This window comes from Pezoporus flaviventris, unplaced genomic scaffold, assembly GCF_033815535.1.
Source record: "Pezoporus flaviventris isolate CSIRO_AGI_PZ_B2104156 unplaced genomic scaffold, CSIRO_AGI_Pfla_v1 ptg000035l, whole genome shotgun sequence".
NCBI lineage: Eukaryota > Metazoa > Chordata > Aves > Psittaciformes > Psittacidae > Pezoporus > Pezoporus flaviventris.
In genome coordinates, this window is record NW_026892583.1 from 11,784,702 (window position 1) to 11,802,650 (window position 17,949).

The following is a 17,949-nucleotide window of genomic DNA, read 5'->3' on the forward strand; positions in this document are numbered from 1 at the left end:
GTGTTACCAAGACACGGAGCCATGTGTCAGTGAGGAGTTCTGGCACTCTTTGTGGTACTTCATAGCCTATACTCTGACCATGGATGGCTTGTTTTATCCCCAGCTGGGGATATCCTAACTTAGCCTTTGTAGGTAGAATTAGGAACAAGTTTTGCTTAATATAGTATCTCATTAGGGAGTCTTTGTATCATGGAACTGTGAAAGTGAGGTGATTCTCTTCCAGTACCTTATTGTGGCTTCCTGCATGTGTGTGATGGACTTCTTAAAAACAAATGGGGTGACCTGATGGTGATGCTTGTTTGTAGTTTAGCCTTTACAGAATCATAGATCAGTTTGGGTTGGAAAGGACCTTAAGATCGTCTAGTTCCAACCCCCTGCCATGGACAGGGACACCTCACACTGGACCAGTTTTCTCAAAGTTCATCCAACCTGGCCGTGAACACTGCCACGGATGGAGCATTCACAGCTTCCATGGCAGCCTGTTCCAGTGCCTCACCACACGCAGAGCTATATTTACCCTAAATCTCCCCTGTTTAAACCTGTTACCCCTTGTCCTATTGATACAGTCCCTAATGAAGAGTCCCTCCCCAGCATCCCTATAGGTCCCCTTCAGTTACTGGAAGGCTGCTAGGAGGTCTCTATGCAGTCTTCTCTTCTCCAGGCTTAACAGCCCCAACTTTCTCAGCTTATATTCATATGGGAGGTGCTCCAGTCCCCTGATCGTACTCGTGGCCCTCCTCTGGACTTGCTCCAGCAGTTCCGTGTCCTTATGTTGAGGACACCAGAACTGCACACAATGCTTGAGTGAGGTCTCACGAGAGCAGAGCAGAGGGGCAGGATCACTTCTCTTGACCTGCTGGTCATGCTCCTCTTGATGCAGCCCAGGGTACGGTTGGTTTCTGGGCTGCAAGTGCGCTCTGCTGGGTTATGTTTAGTTTCTCATCAGTCACCACCTCCAAGTCTTCCTTAGGGCTGTTCTGAATCACTTCTCTGCCCAACATGTAGCTGTGCCTGGGATTGCCCTGACCCGGGTACAGGAGCTTGTGCTTCACTTTGAACTTCATAAGGTTGGCATTGGTGCATCTCTCTAGCGTGTCAAGGTCCTGCTGGATGGCATCCCTTTATGGCGAAGTCCTGCAGTATTTTTTCAGAAGAAAGCAGTTAGCTGGTGCTGTTTTAATTTAAAGTTATGGAAGCTAATAGAAAAGGTATGTGTTTTTTTTTGTTCTAGAAAGACAATACTGGAGCTGAACAAAAAACTTAATGTTTCAGCTTAAAACTTAGCATCTGTAACTCTAGAAATAGGAGCCGAAAGTGCAAGTCTTCACTAACCTTAAATAAGGCTCAATTGCCCCCAAATAGACCTGGCTTAGATCTTGGCAAGACTAATTTAAAATTAACATAAGAGAACATTGACTATATTTGCTCAAGTGCTTTTTTGATACCTGCAGCCTTAGATAATAAATCAATATAATAACAAAACATGTATTCCAAATGAATGGGTCATGCAGTAGCAGCACTCCAGTTCAGAATTGCACTGGCTGGATGTCTTTGCAGGGAATGGGAAGAAGTAGGAAAGGATAAAGCGAACGTAGCAAGTAATGATTTTTTTGAAAGGGGATTTGTAAAAGTAACTAGACTTCTAGGTTCTTCCTGAAATAGGCAGGATTTAGTACTGGAACACTTAGGCTAAAATTCAGTATATATGGGATGTTTTTCAATGTATATTCGTATTTCTTGAGGTCATGGAAACTGTTTCATAACCCCTTTGTTTTTGTGAGCAAAGTTCTTTGCATAGCAGTGAAAAGGGTATACCTGTTAATCTATTGTGTAAAAACTCAAGTTGTCACTATATACCGTGTAGTAACTTTATCACATGTTATGTCAAGTGTGAGCAACTTCTGGCCTGAAGCTTTTGCGATGGAATTTGTACATTTCTATGCCTCATTTGAGTTAAATTGCTGAGAAGTTCGTTTTGACTTGTGCTTTGAGATTGACATACTGCATTTGTTTACAATATGAAATATAAGCAATCACATCTTTAAAGTATAGATTATCACCTGCTGCTGTATTTTCTTTAGATGAAACAAATATTGCTGTATGATAGTGAGAAGCTATAAATACAGGATTTGATATTTTTTTGAAAATGCTGTCACTTTTGTATAAGATTAGACATTAAACGTATTTTCAAGACTGTTGTGTTTACTGTTTTTCACTTACTGCTTTTGACATGCCTGTGTAGACTTTTGCCTTGAATAGTGAAAATAGGACATCCTTGATTTGCAAAGACTGAATATAAAATCAGAATGACTTGACTTTTGTGAGTGTTTTTCCTCTTCCTTTTGTGATTTTTGCAGCCTGTGCATAAGGCATATTAAATGTGGATGTGACCATTGCTATCTTTGAGCATGTCAGTCTTGGGTATTGCCCATTCACAAACTGCCTTGCTAATGAAGAAAAAAAAAACACCTGATTTTGCTTGCTGTAGAGGAGGAATGGGACTTGTTTTTCACCTGTGAAGAGTGTTGCGTGTGTTTTTTCCTGGCTCTGAACGATTCCAGTGCTAGACTGACACATTTGGATGTGCTGAGTTACCCACAAACCAATGTTTTCATTCTCTTATCAGGAGTTCAGTGGGATAGGGTGGATAACTATGAGAAACTCCAGGGCTTGGCAGCAAGGTGAACTACAAAGTCTGGTCATCACTCATCCTTACATTTATATTCTTCGTATATCTTGGCCTGCAGAACAGGCTGCCTTTACTCACATCTTCACTCTTTCAGTAAGGTAAAAATGGCAGCAGTGAGCAGTAAAGACTGGAAATAATATTAGTCCACTTTAAGGTTAGAAAACAAGCTCCTCTTAAACTGTGCACTGAATATAATTTTTACATCTGTTACTAGAATAGTACGTGTGGCCAATGTTTTATCTTAACTTTTGGCTATGGGACTGTGTGCTCCTCTGGATTCCTCTAATGAATTATTCCTTGCACCTTTTCTGCATTGGTAGAGATGAAGACTTGGAAATGTTGATCCAGTTATGTTAATTGCTGACTGCCCTGCAGACCCAAAAATCTGTAATGGAATTTCTGGGAGGGGATCTGCCAAGCAATAGTTATCTACATAATTCTTAGGGGAGTAGTTAGTTTTGAAAAGCTATTCCAGGGGTCTTGCAAAGTGGTGACTATGTGCATAGTTAGATCTACTGTGTCAGATATATTAGTTCTGGTCTACCATTGTGAAGGCAAGCACTTAGCTCCAGGCAAGTTCTGAGCCATTCTGTGCACAGGCATTGATTCACTGACCAGCCAGTGCCAGAACTGCCTCTGCACTGTCCAAAAGGTGAGACATCAGTATGAAAGTGTCCTTCACCTCTGCTAAGTAAAAGCCCTTGGGCATCTATGTTAAGGATGAAACTTCTCATACATATATTTCTTAATACTGGTTTTCCTATTTCTGAAGTTAAACACAAAATTCCAATGATTAGAATGCAATTCCATATGCTTCAAACAGCTGTTACCCACCAGACACATCATAGTGTTGTCATCTGCAAATCAATTGTAATACAAGCTTCTAATAACTAGTACATGCTGCAAGAGTTACTATCGCTGCACAACACAACAAAATGCGTTTCCCTCTGGGATGTTTGGAGAAGGACATGCACTGGGACCCAGATGAGCTCGGTGGGTGGATGTTGGTATGTGTGACCTTGAGAGGAGTGAGCTCTGCACTCTCTGTCCTGGCTCCACCTGGGAGTGACTGATGCCTGGAAATGTGCCACTTGTGCATGGGCAGAGGTTGCAGTAGGAAAGGTCATGGTTTGAAGAGGGATAATGGCTAGTTATACATGACATTGGTGTACTTTGTATTGCCTCATTTTTTCCCAAATAGCATTTTCAGGGTAGTTGTGGAAGGATTGAATTTAAAGTTTCCTCTATTCTCACAATTCAGAGGAATTTGAGCTAACTCAAACCAAAAATGTGCTTTTGTGAAGACACCCATTGAGCTGTAACAGCAAGGTAAGTTCTTGTTGGTCACTATTGCCTGCAGGATCTCTCAGCTATGTGGGAAACAGCATGAAAAGCTGTTTGCACCATAGTGGGTACTTCTGTTCCAGAGATCTGCTGATTGTTCAGGTTGATGACAGTGAAGGCAGAAGAATGGGGACTTTGTATCTCCTGTGCAGCAGTTCATAAGTTGTGGTTAAGTTAAAAATTCCACCTGCAGAAATAAAAAGGAATGGTCAAGGTAATGGTGCAAACACTTCGGTTCTGTAGTAGTGCTTTCCAAAGCACAGCCTCCTTGTTAAATGAGAGACAGAGATGAAATAATACCTGTGTTTCTTCCCTCTTTCCCGCTTTGTCGTGGCACTCAGAGGGGAAGAGCTATGCTGAGAAGCGAGTGGCATGCTGTTGGGTTTAATTTCAGGTCCTAGTTCTGTTGTCTGTACAAGATCTCACCTGCTCTCACAGATTCTTCTGGTGATTAGGGGAGGGAATTCTTGGAGCACTTGTCCCGTAAACTCTTACATCAAGTTGTGCTGTCAATCACCAGATTTGTTTCACTGGGCATAATGGTGGCTTAATATACATCTCCCTATCCCTTCCCTCTGCCACTATCCCAGTTACCTTTAGACCAGGTAACTTCCCTGATACAACCCCATGTACAAAGTGTTCTGCTGAATGAGGCAGAGCAGAAAGCTCAGGCAGAGAGCAGCGTAAGTGGGATCATGACCCTGGTGGGGGCATGTTTGCATTAGACTGTCAGTGGGAAGATCTTCATCCAGAAGAGGAGCTGGAACACATGTTCACCATAAGCACTTAATTTCATGCTCTGCAGAAGAAGTTGTTCCTCTGAGGGATCCTAGAGAGGATGAGTTATTGAAATTATCAATGGTTGGATCTTGTGGGCAGGTGGGTGCAAGTCAGGTATCCTGCAGTGCCCTATCCTGTTAGTACCTGTTTCTGAGGGATGTTAAGGCTGGAGATGTCATCCTTGATGTGAAGTGAGGGGGGCATAATTCATAGTTTGAGTTTAAAGTGAAAAACTGCTGGTGGTGAAGACCGTGTTTTAAAGCAAACACCAGCCTGTATTGCTTCAAAACTGGATGATGGTGTGAGTTTAAAAGCTAGAGAGTCATAACATCAACAAGGGGAAGCTTTATCACAGTGAGGACAGGAGAGCATTGGAGCAGGCTGCACAGGGAGGTTGTGCAGCCTCTGTCCTTGGGGGCTTTGAAGGCCAGCCTGGATAAAGCCCTGAGCAGCATCGTTGGTCTTGGAGCTGGCCCTGCTCCAAGTGGGGATGAGGAACCCCCTGATGTCCCTGCCCACCAGAACCAGCCTGTGACTCTTAAGGAAACTGACACTGTTCTGTGTCTGATTAAAAGCAAACATGGAATTTATCCGTTCTTGAAACAAGTTCAGAAGGGGGCAAATGGCACAGATGAGATCTACACTCTGGGGTGGATCTATGACTTCTGGTGGGAACCCAGTATGTGCTAACAAGGGGTGATCTTCCCTGGTCAGGATGCTCCATTTTCCTAAGCTGTTAAAGGATGATGAAAAGCAAAACTGTATAATGATGCCTTTTCACAAGAACGTGCCTCATTTGCATGATAATTTGCGAAGCACTTTATATATAGTGCTTTCTGTGGTAGAAATTGTCCAAAGGAGTCTTGAGTCTTGTGCTTTCTATTTTCTCTGTATTCCCTTCAGTTGCAGGGCAACACCCTCCAGCACAGAGAAGGTGGTGGAATATCCTATTTTAAGTTTGGTCAGAAGTGGGAAGAATTAATGCTTTAATACCCTGGTGCTTGTTCTCACGGTGTGTTGGGCAGCATAAAGCTGGAGTTCCTCAGTGCTCTTCAAGGACCCAGAGCTGGTTATCTTGAAAGCTTTTTAACACAGGTGCTTCAACGTCTATTTGCATTTCAACCTGGATGCTGTCCTTATTTTCCTGCTTGGAAATCTGAGCATGAGCAGCACCACGTAACCTGGAAGATGGGGATGATGGCATCAGTAGATCTGCCATTTTCCTCCTTGATCACAGAATCATAGAACAGCAGGTTGGAAGAGAGCTCAAGGATCATCTGGTCCAACCTTTCTAGCTAAAGCACTACCTAGACTAGCTGGCCCACCACCCTGCCCAGCCAAATCCTTAGGCCAGTGTCGGGGAATCCGTCACTTCCCCAGGGAGATTATTCCAATGGTTGATTGTTCTTGTGAAAAACTTTCCTCTTGTGTCCAGGAGTAACTTGTGTCCATCACCCCTCATCTTTTCCTTGGGACTCCTTGTCAAAAGGGAGTCTCTGCCTTCTTTGTACCCACCCTTTAAATACTGCAACATGGTGATCAGAGCTCCCATGAGCTGCCTTTTCTCTAGGCTGAACAAGGCCAGCTCTCTCAGCCTTTCCTCACATGGCTACGTTCATCTTTGTGGCCCTTCTCTGGACCCTCTGCATCCTGCCCACATCTTTTTTCTACAGTGAGGCCCAAAGCTGAACACAGTTTTATAGGTCTGGCCTGAGTGAGAAGCAGTGAGTACGGTGGGATAATGACATCTTGATACTCTCCCGTTGGTGTGTACTGGCTGTCAGAGTCAGTAAAGGAGAGTGTCTGTGGAGTGACACTGAGCAAAAACTGCTCTGCGTGGTTCAAAGAAAAAGCAAGCTGGAAAAATGAGCTCATGGCTGTTGTGTGAAGGCAGAGCTCGATGTGGCCCCTCTGGTTTTTGGCTGTCTGAGCTGGTGGCGGCCCGTCACCATCCTGCTGCCATCAGCAGAGGGCAGCGCTGCTGCTCTCAGCCCTCCTGCCTTGGCAAATCCTCCTGTCACAGAAGGCTGTTTCTACTACTGATTATTTTTAACATTGAACTTGATAAAAATAGGGAAAACCAACAGCAGTTTAGCCACTCGCAGTGCTGTTTGCGTGACGTTGCTGTAACCCACATCTTCGCACAGACTTGTATTACACTGTGTTAGGTTTGACTGCTACGGGAAGAACACAAACACGCTGTACACAAGATTTAAATCTGAGCCTTGTTCAATGCGAGGTCTCATAGGAGAATGAATTTCTGTGCTCTGCAAAACTCTGGCATCAAATGCAGTGTGGCAAAGAAGGAAAACCTGCTGACCTGCCAGGGACAAAGCTCTTCTCTCTCCTATCTCTTCTGGTTTTCTGAGCTATGGCAAAAGCCACCTATCACAGTTGGACTCTGTGATCTTTAAGGTCTTCTCCAACCTAAATGATGCTATGATTGCTGTTACAATAAAAAAACTCTTAGGAGTGGTTGGTATTGCAGCTGCCTTGGGTCAGGTAGGGTTGTCCCACCTTCCTTTGGCCTTCATGTTTTCCTTCTGACTGTGTGCTGAGTGCAGTATCACTTAGGGCTTTTACTTTCCTTATTGAGCATCTTTCCCGTGGCAAAGAGATGGGAGCAGCAGTGGCACACACTGCCTTTGGTGGGGGTAGGCTTGAACAGATTCAACCCCCTCCTGCAGCACAATGCTATTCCTTTTGTCTTTTTAGGCTGGATTAGTTGTCTGCAAGGTTGAATGAGTCAAAAAGCACCAGGATTTTGCCTTTTTGGTAGCAGCAAGCCATGGGGGTTGTTAAACACATCTGCACAGGCAGTTGGGATCAATGTAGGGATTCCTCATCCAGTTTTTTCATACTATTAAGATGCAAAAGCTTCTCTAAGGGTCTGTGGACAACGTGCCATGGAGCTTGGTGCAGCTGAGAAGGGAATTACTACAAAGTTTGAGCCTGGGGGGCTTGAGGACTTCTGTTGATCTATTGACACAAATTGCCACAAGACCCGCTTAACTCTTGGAAAGCACCTTAATGCTCAGGTCAGTGCATCGAGTATAAAATGATTCACACTTATTCATCTCTAATAGTAGAAAAGCTTCAAACTGTGGTGTGGGTTTGCTCATCTACAGCATCAGTGCTAGAAGCTGCGTGAAGCTTTCTGGGGTGGACTTATTGTTCTCCTGGCACTGCCAAAGCAAGAGGGAACTGAATGAGCTGGAATTTTGCACTGGGAGAAGGAAGCTGCAAAGGTGGGACTTCTGCTTTATGCTTTATAATAGAGAATAAAAGGGAGCTGGTGCAGGGGAAAGAGAGCAAGTCCAGACTTGGTCATATATGTGAAGGTATATGTGAGAAGCAGGGATGATGCTGCATCAATGCTCTGTATCTGCTGCTTTTGCTGTCTTGACGATCAAACTTGAGTTACTGAAGTTCTCAACCTTTCTCTGCATTGACTTTTTCACTAATGCTAGGGGAGACACATGCCTGTGTCTGAGAAAGGAGATGATGTTGTCACAGTTCCCATTGCCCAGCCTGGGAGCCTGCACGGAGAGGAAGGAAAGATGATGGTTGAATTTAACACCTCGGGACTACACCAAGCACGGCCTCAGTGATAAATCTGCAGCCCACACGTTGCATATGATGGTTGCTGCCAACACCATGCACAAGTCAGGCCACAGAGCTTATGAGACTGATAAAATCATACTGCTGTGCATTGTTCTGCTTTGTAAAGGGAAATGGATCTCTTCAGCCATTGAGCTTCTTGCCCTCTCGATTAGTTTCCTTCCCTTTAATTTACCATGACAAAGACAAGACAGAAGCAGATTTCTGTTTATTAGTTTCCATTAAGCAGTTTGAAATTACCACTTTGAAGTTATTTAACTTTACAGAGAGAGGTTGCACATTGGAGTGGAGTCTTCTGCCTCTGGGAGACTTGGTGGCTACAAGAATAGAAGATGATGTTAATTCCTGATATAAGTCAGCATAAAGTAAAGGGTACTGGGGCCAAGCAAAGGGTTGATGATAACTCCTCAGCTGTAATTGCAAACTTTCATTTATATATAAAGTTATTTGGCTTAAATGGCTTATTTTAAACTACGAGAGTATGTAGTTAATTAACCCAATGGTAAACATTACTGTGACATTATGGCAGGCAAGCCCTTCAATAAACAGCACTCGATAGATGGTGGCACTTCAAAGCTATTGCTGAGCAACCTGTCAAAGGTTGTTGCTAGAGGAAAATGTTTAATAATGTATGGTATTGTACAGTGAAATGGTGCCTGCGTGTCTGGGGAACCCAGAGCTGGTGGGTGAGTTACTCTCAGTCCTGAAGGGACCTTGAGACCCCTGTGGAAATGAGCTAATGCTCATCTCCACCCCCATTGCTGGATCCCTCTCCAGCTTTCTTGTAGCCCCCCTTTTAGATATTGGAAGGCTACTTGAAGGTCTCCCCAGAGCCTTCTCTTCTTCAGACTGAGACCATGCAGAGAGGCAGAAAAGACCTTGACTCTGTGTAAGCACTGCTCAGCAGTAAGGAAAACATCCCTCTGTTATCAATACTGTTTTCAGCGCAAATCCAAAACATAGCCCCATACTACCTGCTGTGAAGAAAATTAACTCCATCCCTGCTAAAACCAGCGCACCGTTAAATATCACTTGGCTCTTGTGTGCTATCAGATTAATGCTGGGCATTTAAAATAGGGAAATTAAACTGTGTAAAGAGAACGTGTCTGCCCATAGTGAAGCGCATGTCAGAGACCACCTCCCTAAGTAACTGTGATCCAATGACTTAGCAGCCTGTCTGGCTCCTCTGTCTCTCCCACCTCTTGGGTTGGCAATTCAGAGCTTTCAATTGTACGTGGTGCCAAGCAGGGTTTCGTTTTCTTTTTAGAGTCTCTAAAGCAAACAGGATACTTACTTATGAGTGCTTAAAAATATTTTCCAAACCCCAAGAATATGCTTATTTTTGAGAAATTACTGTTTTTCTGTCCACTGTTGAGAAGCAGCCAGCCCTGGTTTGCAAGGCTGTGTATGGCAAGGCCTTACAATACTGCGAGGGAGAGGCACCATCTCTGGGACTTAGGTCTCCTACAGAGCCAGTACATCCCTTATCTACTGCTCCAGCACTGAATCCAGCCACTCTGTCTTCACTATCCCAAGCTTACAAACCGCAGCCGCCACACCTCCGTGTCCGACCATGTGAGTCACAGCGGGATGACTCAGGCGACAGGGAGCAGAGCAGAATGTGGATGTTTCATAGCTCTGCGTGCAAAGGGCTCTTGGCACCCGCTCCATGAATGTTGAATCATAAACAGAGTGGTCTGGGTTAGCAAGGTCCTTAAAGTTCATCCAGTTCCAGCCCCAATGCCACAGGCAGGGACACCTTCCACTAGACCAGGTTGCTCCAAGCCCCGTCCAGCCTCACTCCTCATCCTCGCTGCTGCTTGGCTTTTTCAAGTGAAGAAATTACCTCAAATATTGAGTCATGTGTTCACTTTTGGTCAAACATTTTTTCAACACTGTGTATCCGTTGCATAACTGGAAGCACGAGGCTTATGGCATTGGAAATGGAAAAAATCAGGGAAGCCTTTTTGGTAAATGTTTGGAGCCTTCAAGTGAAATCCTGAAAATAGCAATACAGATTTTTCAGGAAAATCTTTCTTACCAAAGACATCTGGGGGAGGGGGGGGTGGCATGTCTTGGGGTGGAAGGGGAAAAGCAGTGCACTATGGAGGTAATACAGCTTTAGCTGGCTACCTGGGAAGGCAGAAGTCACCGAGACCTGCTCTGTGTGTGTCCCTTTACTCAGCTTTATGAACATGTGCTCTGCACATGTGTACCTCTTGGTTAATATATTCTTAGAAAGATGCTGGAGCAAGGACTTGAAGGGTTGTTCTGGTGAGCAGCCATCTCCTTGTGCTTGAGTTACAGGCTCAGGAAGCTCCAGATGCTCATGCAGTGCCTCAGGGATCCTTCAGCATTACTGGCTCCAATCCTCTCCAGGTCCCTTTGCCCTAAAACATTCCCAGAGGTATCACTGGGTCTGTTTGCTGTGGTGAGGTCTGCTCGCTGTGGCAGGGAAGTGAAGCAGCACTCCCTGGTTAAACATCTCCCCAGTTGGAGCATCGCACTCCCTTCAGCATCCCTGGCATCTCTCATCAGCATTTGACAAGCTTCAGTGTTCTACAGAACTTCAGGGTGTGAAAATCCAGGCTGGTGCCCCAGTAGAGAGCAGGCTGCCCTCTTTCAAAGCCTTTATCTTTTAGATAAGAAGAGATGAACCATAAGAAGTTACACTAAAATTCCTTTAAAACAAACTCAAGAGATTTTTGCCTTTTGTTTGTATCAGCAAGGCCATTTAGTTTAGCTGCTGCCTTGAAGAAGTACTTTCTATGCATTTAATGGCACCAATTAAAGGGAGTGTCACTTAATAACCTTTGGTCAGCCCCAAATTGGTCAAGCAGTTGGACAAGATGGTCGCTATAGGTCCCTTACAACTGAAGTAGTCCTGTTCTGTTTTGTTCTGTTCTATTCAGTTCTGACAGCAACACCTCGCAGCGGATCAGCATCTCAACAAGCCTTTTTCTTTTCTATTGCATTAAGTTGTGAAGCCCATTGAGCAAGCAGGAGATGATTTACCCTCAATCTGCAGTAAAACTGCGCTTGCTGAAATTACAGCTGCCGGCCTTGCTGCTCGGGTGAAAGCCAAAGCTTCTCCAGCTTTTTATTTCTTGGTGGTCCCTGGAGAGAAGCAAAACCACAAAATTTAGAAGGCAATCGGTGGTTTACTGAGCTTCAGTAAGGGTGTGAGCCCCCCCCCCCCCCCCGCAGTGCTGCATCCAGCTCTGGGGACATAAGGACAATGGAGCTGCTTGAGTGAGCTCAGAGGAGGGCATGAAGGTACTCAGAGGGCTGGAGCATTCTCCTATGGAGACAGGCTGAGAGAGCTGGGGTTGTTCAGCCTGGAGAAGGCTCAGGGGAGACCTTAGAGAAGCTTCCAGTACCTAAAGGGGTTACAAGAAAGCTGGAGAGGGGCTTTTGATAGAGGCCTGCAGGGATGGGACAAGGGGGAATGGCTTTAAACTGAGATTAGATACTAGGAAGAAGTTCTTCCCTGTGAGAGCAGTGAGACGCTGGCACAGGGTGCCCAGAGAAGCTGTGGCTGCCCCATCCCTGGCAGTGCTCAAGGCCAGGTTGGACGGGGCTTGGAGCAGCCTGGTCTGATGGAAGGTGTCCCTGGCTGTTGGACACCCGGCTGGAGCTGGATGCTCTCACAAGCCCCACGGGTGCTCTGCCAGGGCAGGGGCCGGGAAACCTCCGCGGTGTGAGCAGGCACGCACTGCAGGCGCGAACCGCGCGAAGCCCAGGTCCCCCGGGTCCCGGTGCCGCGCAGCCATCGCTCCGCTGCCCCGTGCACGGGCCCTGCCCCGGGGGAGCGGCCGCTCCCGCTGCCCGCCCCGAGAGGGCGGGTCCCGCTGCCCGGTGCGATCGAGCGCTGGAGCCGCAGGTGCCGCACGGGTGAGCGGGTGCCTCCGAGCACGGGTCCCGCGGGGAAGGGGCGCGGGGCGGCCGCGGGTGAGGTGGCAATGAAAGGGTTGGGGCTGCGCTCGCCGCTCGGTGCGGGGCAGCGGGAGCTGGGACGCGCGGGGCCTCCGCGGGTAACGGCAGCATCGGAAGCGCTTGGTGGCTTTAGGGGTGACTGCGGGCGGTTATGGTACTGCAAGGGTGGTTGGATCTCATGGGGTGCCCTGTCTGTACCCCACAACACGTGCGGAGGGAGCGTTGGTGCACGGGAGGCTGAGGACACCCAGGAAGTCACTGCAGAAATAGCATCGAAGGGACGAAATCTTGTATTCCTTCCCCAAGGAGGTGTTTTTCACACTTCGAGTGAACATAGGAAACACTTGGGGTGCGTTGTAGACGTCTGCGCTGGGGTGTTCCTCACCGCTGAGCTGCCAAGGGGACATCAAGTGACATTGACAGCAGCCCAAACGCTGTTGGAAATGCACCTCTGAGGTGCTACCGTCCAGGGCTCACAGCAGCCCGGCAGTGAGCACTGCGGAGCTGCAGCACAGCAGTGACAGCGGGTGACGAGGGTGACTCCCCAGGCCTCGAGCTCGGCCCTACTGTTTGGGGCAGAGGAGCAGTGGGTTCTCAAATCCTCAGTTACAAACATCAAACTGGGAAGCTGGTCCTGGTGCGGAGACAGGAGCCTCCTGCCAGGTGAACTGCTTATGGCATGGGGCCGAAGCAATAGGAAATGTGGGTAAGGGAACCTCTACCTGAGGTACTGCAGGGAGATCAGGGGAGAGCAGGCACGGGAGGACCCCTCACCGCAGCAGCACAAGTCTTATTATACAGCTGCATACCCGTGGCTCGGCCAACCCCAATCCAGCTGGATCCAGCCCCGGGGAGCCTGCAGGAGCTTTGTGTGCACCCCCGGCTTTGCCCTGTGCACAAGTGGCAAACTCGAGGGCTTAAAGAAAACCCCAGGAGGCAAATAGCAGCTTTGAGAGATATGAGGTGTTCACATAGTTCAAACAGATGCCGGTTGAAGGCCAGCTGAAAACCCCTGTGGGCTCAGGAGCGTGAATGTTTGGCTAGGGAAAGGGGTTGTTTGTTGCTTGTGAAACCTTGGGGTTCTGTCACTCCCAAGGCCTGACTTGCTGCCACTTTTCTGCATCTGGATGCTTCTTTCAGAATTTTCCTTCTGTTTTCAGTTTGGAATTTTCCTTTTCTCTCCCAGTTTCTGCCTCTCTGGGTTTTTTTTTAACTCCCTCTTCCTGCTTCCTCCATGAATGCTCTCTTTGACGGGAGGAATCCAGCAGGCAGGTATGGTCCAGCCCTGCCGCAGTGGAGCAGCTCGGCCTGAGCTCATACAACTTGTAAAGCAGCTTTTACCCACTGGTCCGGAGCGGCGGGTGGCACGTGTGTCCCTCGGGGGCACACCGGGGAGAAAGGGGATCCGCACCCGATGAGTGCCACACTTCTTGTGCCTTTCCAGGCCTGCTGGGAGCATCCATCCTGCATGTCATGGGGTGTCTGCGTGTTCCCCGATGTGCTGTGCTGTGGTTGTACCCCCCATGCAGCTCGTTGTGGCCCCCACAGGGATTTTTGTTTAGGCTTTAACTGAAGTCCTGTCTGGGATGATGCTGTGGGGAATGGGGAAGTGGATAATGCTTGCCGTGGGTGCACAGAACAGAGCTGCTCCCATAACGTGGTGGTCACTGATACCACGTTACTCATCGCACCAAGCTGCTCTGATCCTTCACATGCTGTGTTGGGGGCAGAGCGTTGTCACCTTCCCTTGCACAGAGCCTGCGTGTGCCACCCGGAGCCCTGCACAGGGAGCCAGCAGCCCGCAGCCAGGGCAGGGAGGTGATCGTGTCCCCCCCATGCTGCTGTCATCTCTCAGAAGGGGCCTGGTTGGCAGGGCCTTGCCTGCCCTCGGTGCAGCTCAAGTGGCTGGGTGATGGTGAGGGGTCCCTGCAGTTCAGTGTCTGCTTGACACCAGCAGCGCTGTAAGGCCAAAAATGGCACCGACAACCCCCAGCAGCCCATTTTATCCAGAGGGTGTTCGGGCCAGATTCACCCCTGGAGCTGCTCATGGTGGTGACCGTTTCTCCTGCAGGGATCAGAGGAGGGCTTGCTCTGTGGTGCTGGAGCTGTCGGTTCTGCCTGGCAGGTACGTGATGGGGACTGACCACATTCCAGCCGGTTGCTGCTGTGAACTGTAGCTCTTCTCAAAAATCTGTTTTCAGATCATGTACCTTAAAAATGACTTTGTCTTTTTGTTTCAGGAACGATGTCAGACAGTTTCTCTGTAAGTATGGAATCCTTTAAAACAACGTGGGGGTTCTGAGTGTTGCCTCTCTTTGCAGCAGGGACCTTTGGCTGGGGTGGGGACGTGTCTTTGCTAACCTGCCTAACCCCCAAATCCGCCTCCGTTACGTTGGTGTTTACTGGAAACCCATGCCCAGGCACTAACCTCACCCAGCTGCTGGGCAGTGGTTGAGCTCTCACCACTGGTGCATGTTGTAGGCTATGAGAGGTGGACGCTGGAGGACTCAACCTGAACCCAGGACTCACATCACCCCCTTATCGCTCCTCTTCTCCCCTCTGTTCACAGTTAGCTGATGCCTTGTCCACCGGCAACAACCCGAACCCCTCTGCCCCCCAGCCCCAAGGCTGGCCCTCCTGGGGGAACCAGCCACCACCTCCTGGGGGGGTCCCAGCCTACCCTGGCCCTCCAGGACCCTATCCTGGAGCACCAGGACCCTATCCTGGAGGACCAGGGCCATATCCCGGAGGACCAGCAGGACACGGACCGTATCCAGGAGCACCCGGACCATTCCCTGGAGCACCAGCAGGACCAGGGCCGTACCCTGCCCCAGGACAACCACTCAGTGGCCCTGGATTTGGGCCCCCTCATCCACAGGGGGGACCAGCTCCTCCAATGGTAACAGCTCCATTGTTTTACAAGGGTTTCTGCATCTTTACTGCTGAGTTTTGTTTGTCGATAGGAGGGATGTGGGGCTGGCTGTCCCAGGGAGGTGGTATGGGTGGTCACTGCCTCATGGGGTTGTCACACCACAAGCCAGCCTGTGCCAAGCTTCTGGCTTTTAACACATTTTCTGCTAACATCCATCTCCCTTGTCTCCCAGACAGTCCCCTTTGAGCTGTACCTGCAGGCAGGACTCAGCCCTCGGATGCTCATAACCATCACAGGGTCCATCAACCCCAATCCAAGCAGGTACCAAGGGGCGTCAAGCACCAAAGGCAGGGGGAGGGTTCTGTGGGGCACTGCCAGATGGAACACAGCAGCTGAAATTTGCTTTCCGTTCCTGAATCATACCCACCTGGTGTAAGATCAAATATTACACACAATAAATGTCCTGTTATTGCCCAAAAAGGTCTGTGGGGCTTTTTTCCTGCCTTGTTGCTGCTATTTTTGTCAAGCCCAGGGCTTTTGTAGAAAAAAGCAGCAAACCTGTTACTGTCTTTGCAGGTTTTCACTGGATTTCAAGAAAGGGAATGACATTGCCTTCCACTTCAATCCCCGCTTCAATGAAGACAACAGGAAAGTCATCGTCTGCAATTCGATGTTCCACAATCACTGGGGAAAGGAGGAGAGGACAGCTCCAAGATTTCCATTTGAAGCTGGAAAACCCTTCAAGGTGACAGAAACGTGCCCAGCTGGGTCTCTGTGTCTCAACAGCACCTGCATCAGGCGCTGGGGAATTTGGTCAGGGCTGTCTAATAATACTTTCGCATCAGCTCTCAGGGGTGCTTTTAGGGCAGTTGCCCGATGTTCTTTGCTGGCTGTCCAGCACCGAAGGTTCTATGGAACTGCCACTTCTAACCCCTCCTGCAGGTCCAGGTGCCCAGGGTATAACTTCTCGCCACTTCCATTACTCCTGTTTATTATTAGAGCCTCATTATTTATACTGCTGTTGGTCTATAAAGCATTTTCCCTGATAGCACCCAAGCTCCCTTTGTGAGCTTTTCCCTCCTGCAGAATAGGTTAAGATTTGGTGTGAATGCAGCTCTCACTGTGTGGAGAACCACTTACTGAAAGCAGTTATAGTCATGAGGTGACAAACTCTGGGCTAAACCATAGAGGAGGAAGAGCATGGCAGGGCTTTGGTGAAGGCAAAGGTCACCAGTGATGTTTGCAGCTATGAATTGCTGCACCAGCTCATCCTGGGCTGCACTCAGCTAGCAGCAGCAGCCATAAGGCAGTGCCAGCCTGCTCAAGCCTGTGGCTTAAGACAAATCCAGCGGTTGTCATTTGGCTGATGTGCGGGTTTTATTTCAGCTCCAGATCCTTTGTGAGGCAGATCACTTCAAGGTAGCAGTCAACGATGCTCACTTGCTGCAGTACAGCTTCCGTGAGAAGAGGCTGAACGAGATCACCAAACTCTGCATTGCTGGAGACATCACTCTCACCAGCGTCACGCCAACCATGATATAACTATGGTGGTGCAATTTTAATGCAAACTTGATGCTTTTAATATGGCTGTAACCAAAAGTGCCTTCTTACATGAATACTTTGAGGTAATAAAACATACTTTCACAAGTAAAATTTGTGTTCGGTAAGGTGTCAAAAGGCAAAATACCTTTCAGCAAGCTGGGTTCAAAGGTGGAAGTATCTGAATTCTTGCTGTAGAGACAGCACATCACTTTAGCAGAGGATGACGGCTCAGAACAGCTTGATTTGCTGCCCTGTATCCTGGGCTGCATCAAAAGGAGCATGACCAGCAGGTCGAAGGACGTGATCCTGCCCCTCTACTCTGCTCTTGTGAGACCTCACTTGGAGTATTGTGTGCAGTTCTGGTGTCCTCAACATAAAAAGGACATGGAACTGTTGGAACAAGTCCAGAGAAGGGCCACGAGGATGACTGGGGACTGGAGCACCTCCCGTATGAAGAGAGGCTGAGGAAGTTGGGGCTGTTCAGCCTGGAGAAGAGAAGGCTGCGTGTAGACCTCATAGCAGCCTTCCAGTATCTGAAGGCGAGCTACAGGGATGCTAAAGATGGACAGTTCATTAGGGACTGTAGTGATAGGACAAGGGGTAACGGGTTCAAACTTAAACAGGGGAAGCTTAGATTGGATATAAGGAGGAAATTCTTTACTGTAAGGGTGGTGAGGCACTAGAATGGGTTGTGAAGGGAAGTTATGAACGCTCCATCCCTGGCAGTGTTCAAGGCCAGGTTGGACACAGTCATGAGCAACATGGTTTAGTGTGTGGTGCCCCTGGCCATGGCAGGGGGGTTGGAACTGGATATAAGGTCCTTTCTAACACTAACTCTTCTATGATTCACTGATTTGCATGGAGAGTACTTGGGAAAGCAGCCTGTGGTGTTCTGCTGCTGGACCTCTGAGCTCAGGCAGCAACCTTCAAACCCATCTTCTACAAGCACCAGTTAGGGGATGGTCATTTGATGTTTTTTTTTAGCCTCAGCAGCTCTGGTAGGTAGAGCCATTTTTTCACTAAAGGAATCAAAGTAGTGCAGCAAAGGACTGAAGTTCCCCCCCCACCATGGGGAGGAGGAGGTGCACAATCAGGCTGTGAGTGGCTGCTGCATAACTCACAGAAGTACCACCTTGCTAGAGGTGTCCTCTTAAACACTGGAAAA

The 17,949-nt window shown here is 48.2% G+C and overlaps 1 protein-coding gene and 1 long non-coding RNA gene across 3 annotated transcripts in view; one reads left to right on the forward strand and one right to left on the reverse strand.

Annotated features, from left to right (window-relative positions):
- Positions 1-268: 268 nt before the first annotated feature.
- Positions 269-17,949, reverse strand: part of LOC133273918 (uncharacterized) — a 376,828-nt gene continuing 359,147 nt past the window's right edge. Inside the window, exon 3 of the long non-coding RNA XR_009744959.1 lies at positions 269-524. This is a non-coding gene — a long non-coding RNA (uncharacterized LOC133273918). The remainder of the gene's footprint in view (positions 525-17,949) is intronic.
- On the forward strand, positions 12,268-16,895 carry LGALS3 (galectin 3). 2 transcript variants are annotated; one of them, XM_061462569.1, is made up of 7 exons: positions 12,268-12,336; positions 14,451-14,495; positions 14,611-14,633; positions 14,940-15,269; positions 15,475-15,563; positions 15,819-15,987; positions 16,629-16,895. In XM_061462569.1, the coding sequence occupies exons 3-7, from the start codon at positions 14,616-14,618 to the stop codon at positions 16,782-16,784; spliced, it is 762 nt and encodes a 253-aa protein (XP_061318553.1). In that variant the 5' UTR covers positions 12,268-12,336; positions 14,451-14,495; positions 14,611-14,615; the 3' UTR covers positions 16,785-16,895. The 2 variants fall into 2 exon arrangements, with proteins under 2 accessions (XP_061318553.1, XP_061318552.1); XM_061462568.1 differs by lacking the exon at positions 12,268-12,336 and having other exon boundaries at positions 14,402-14,495.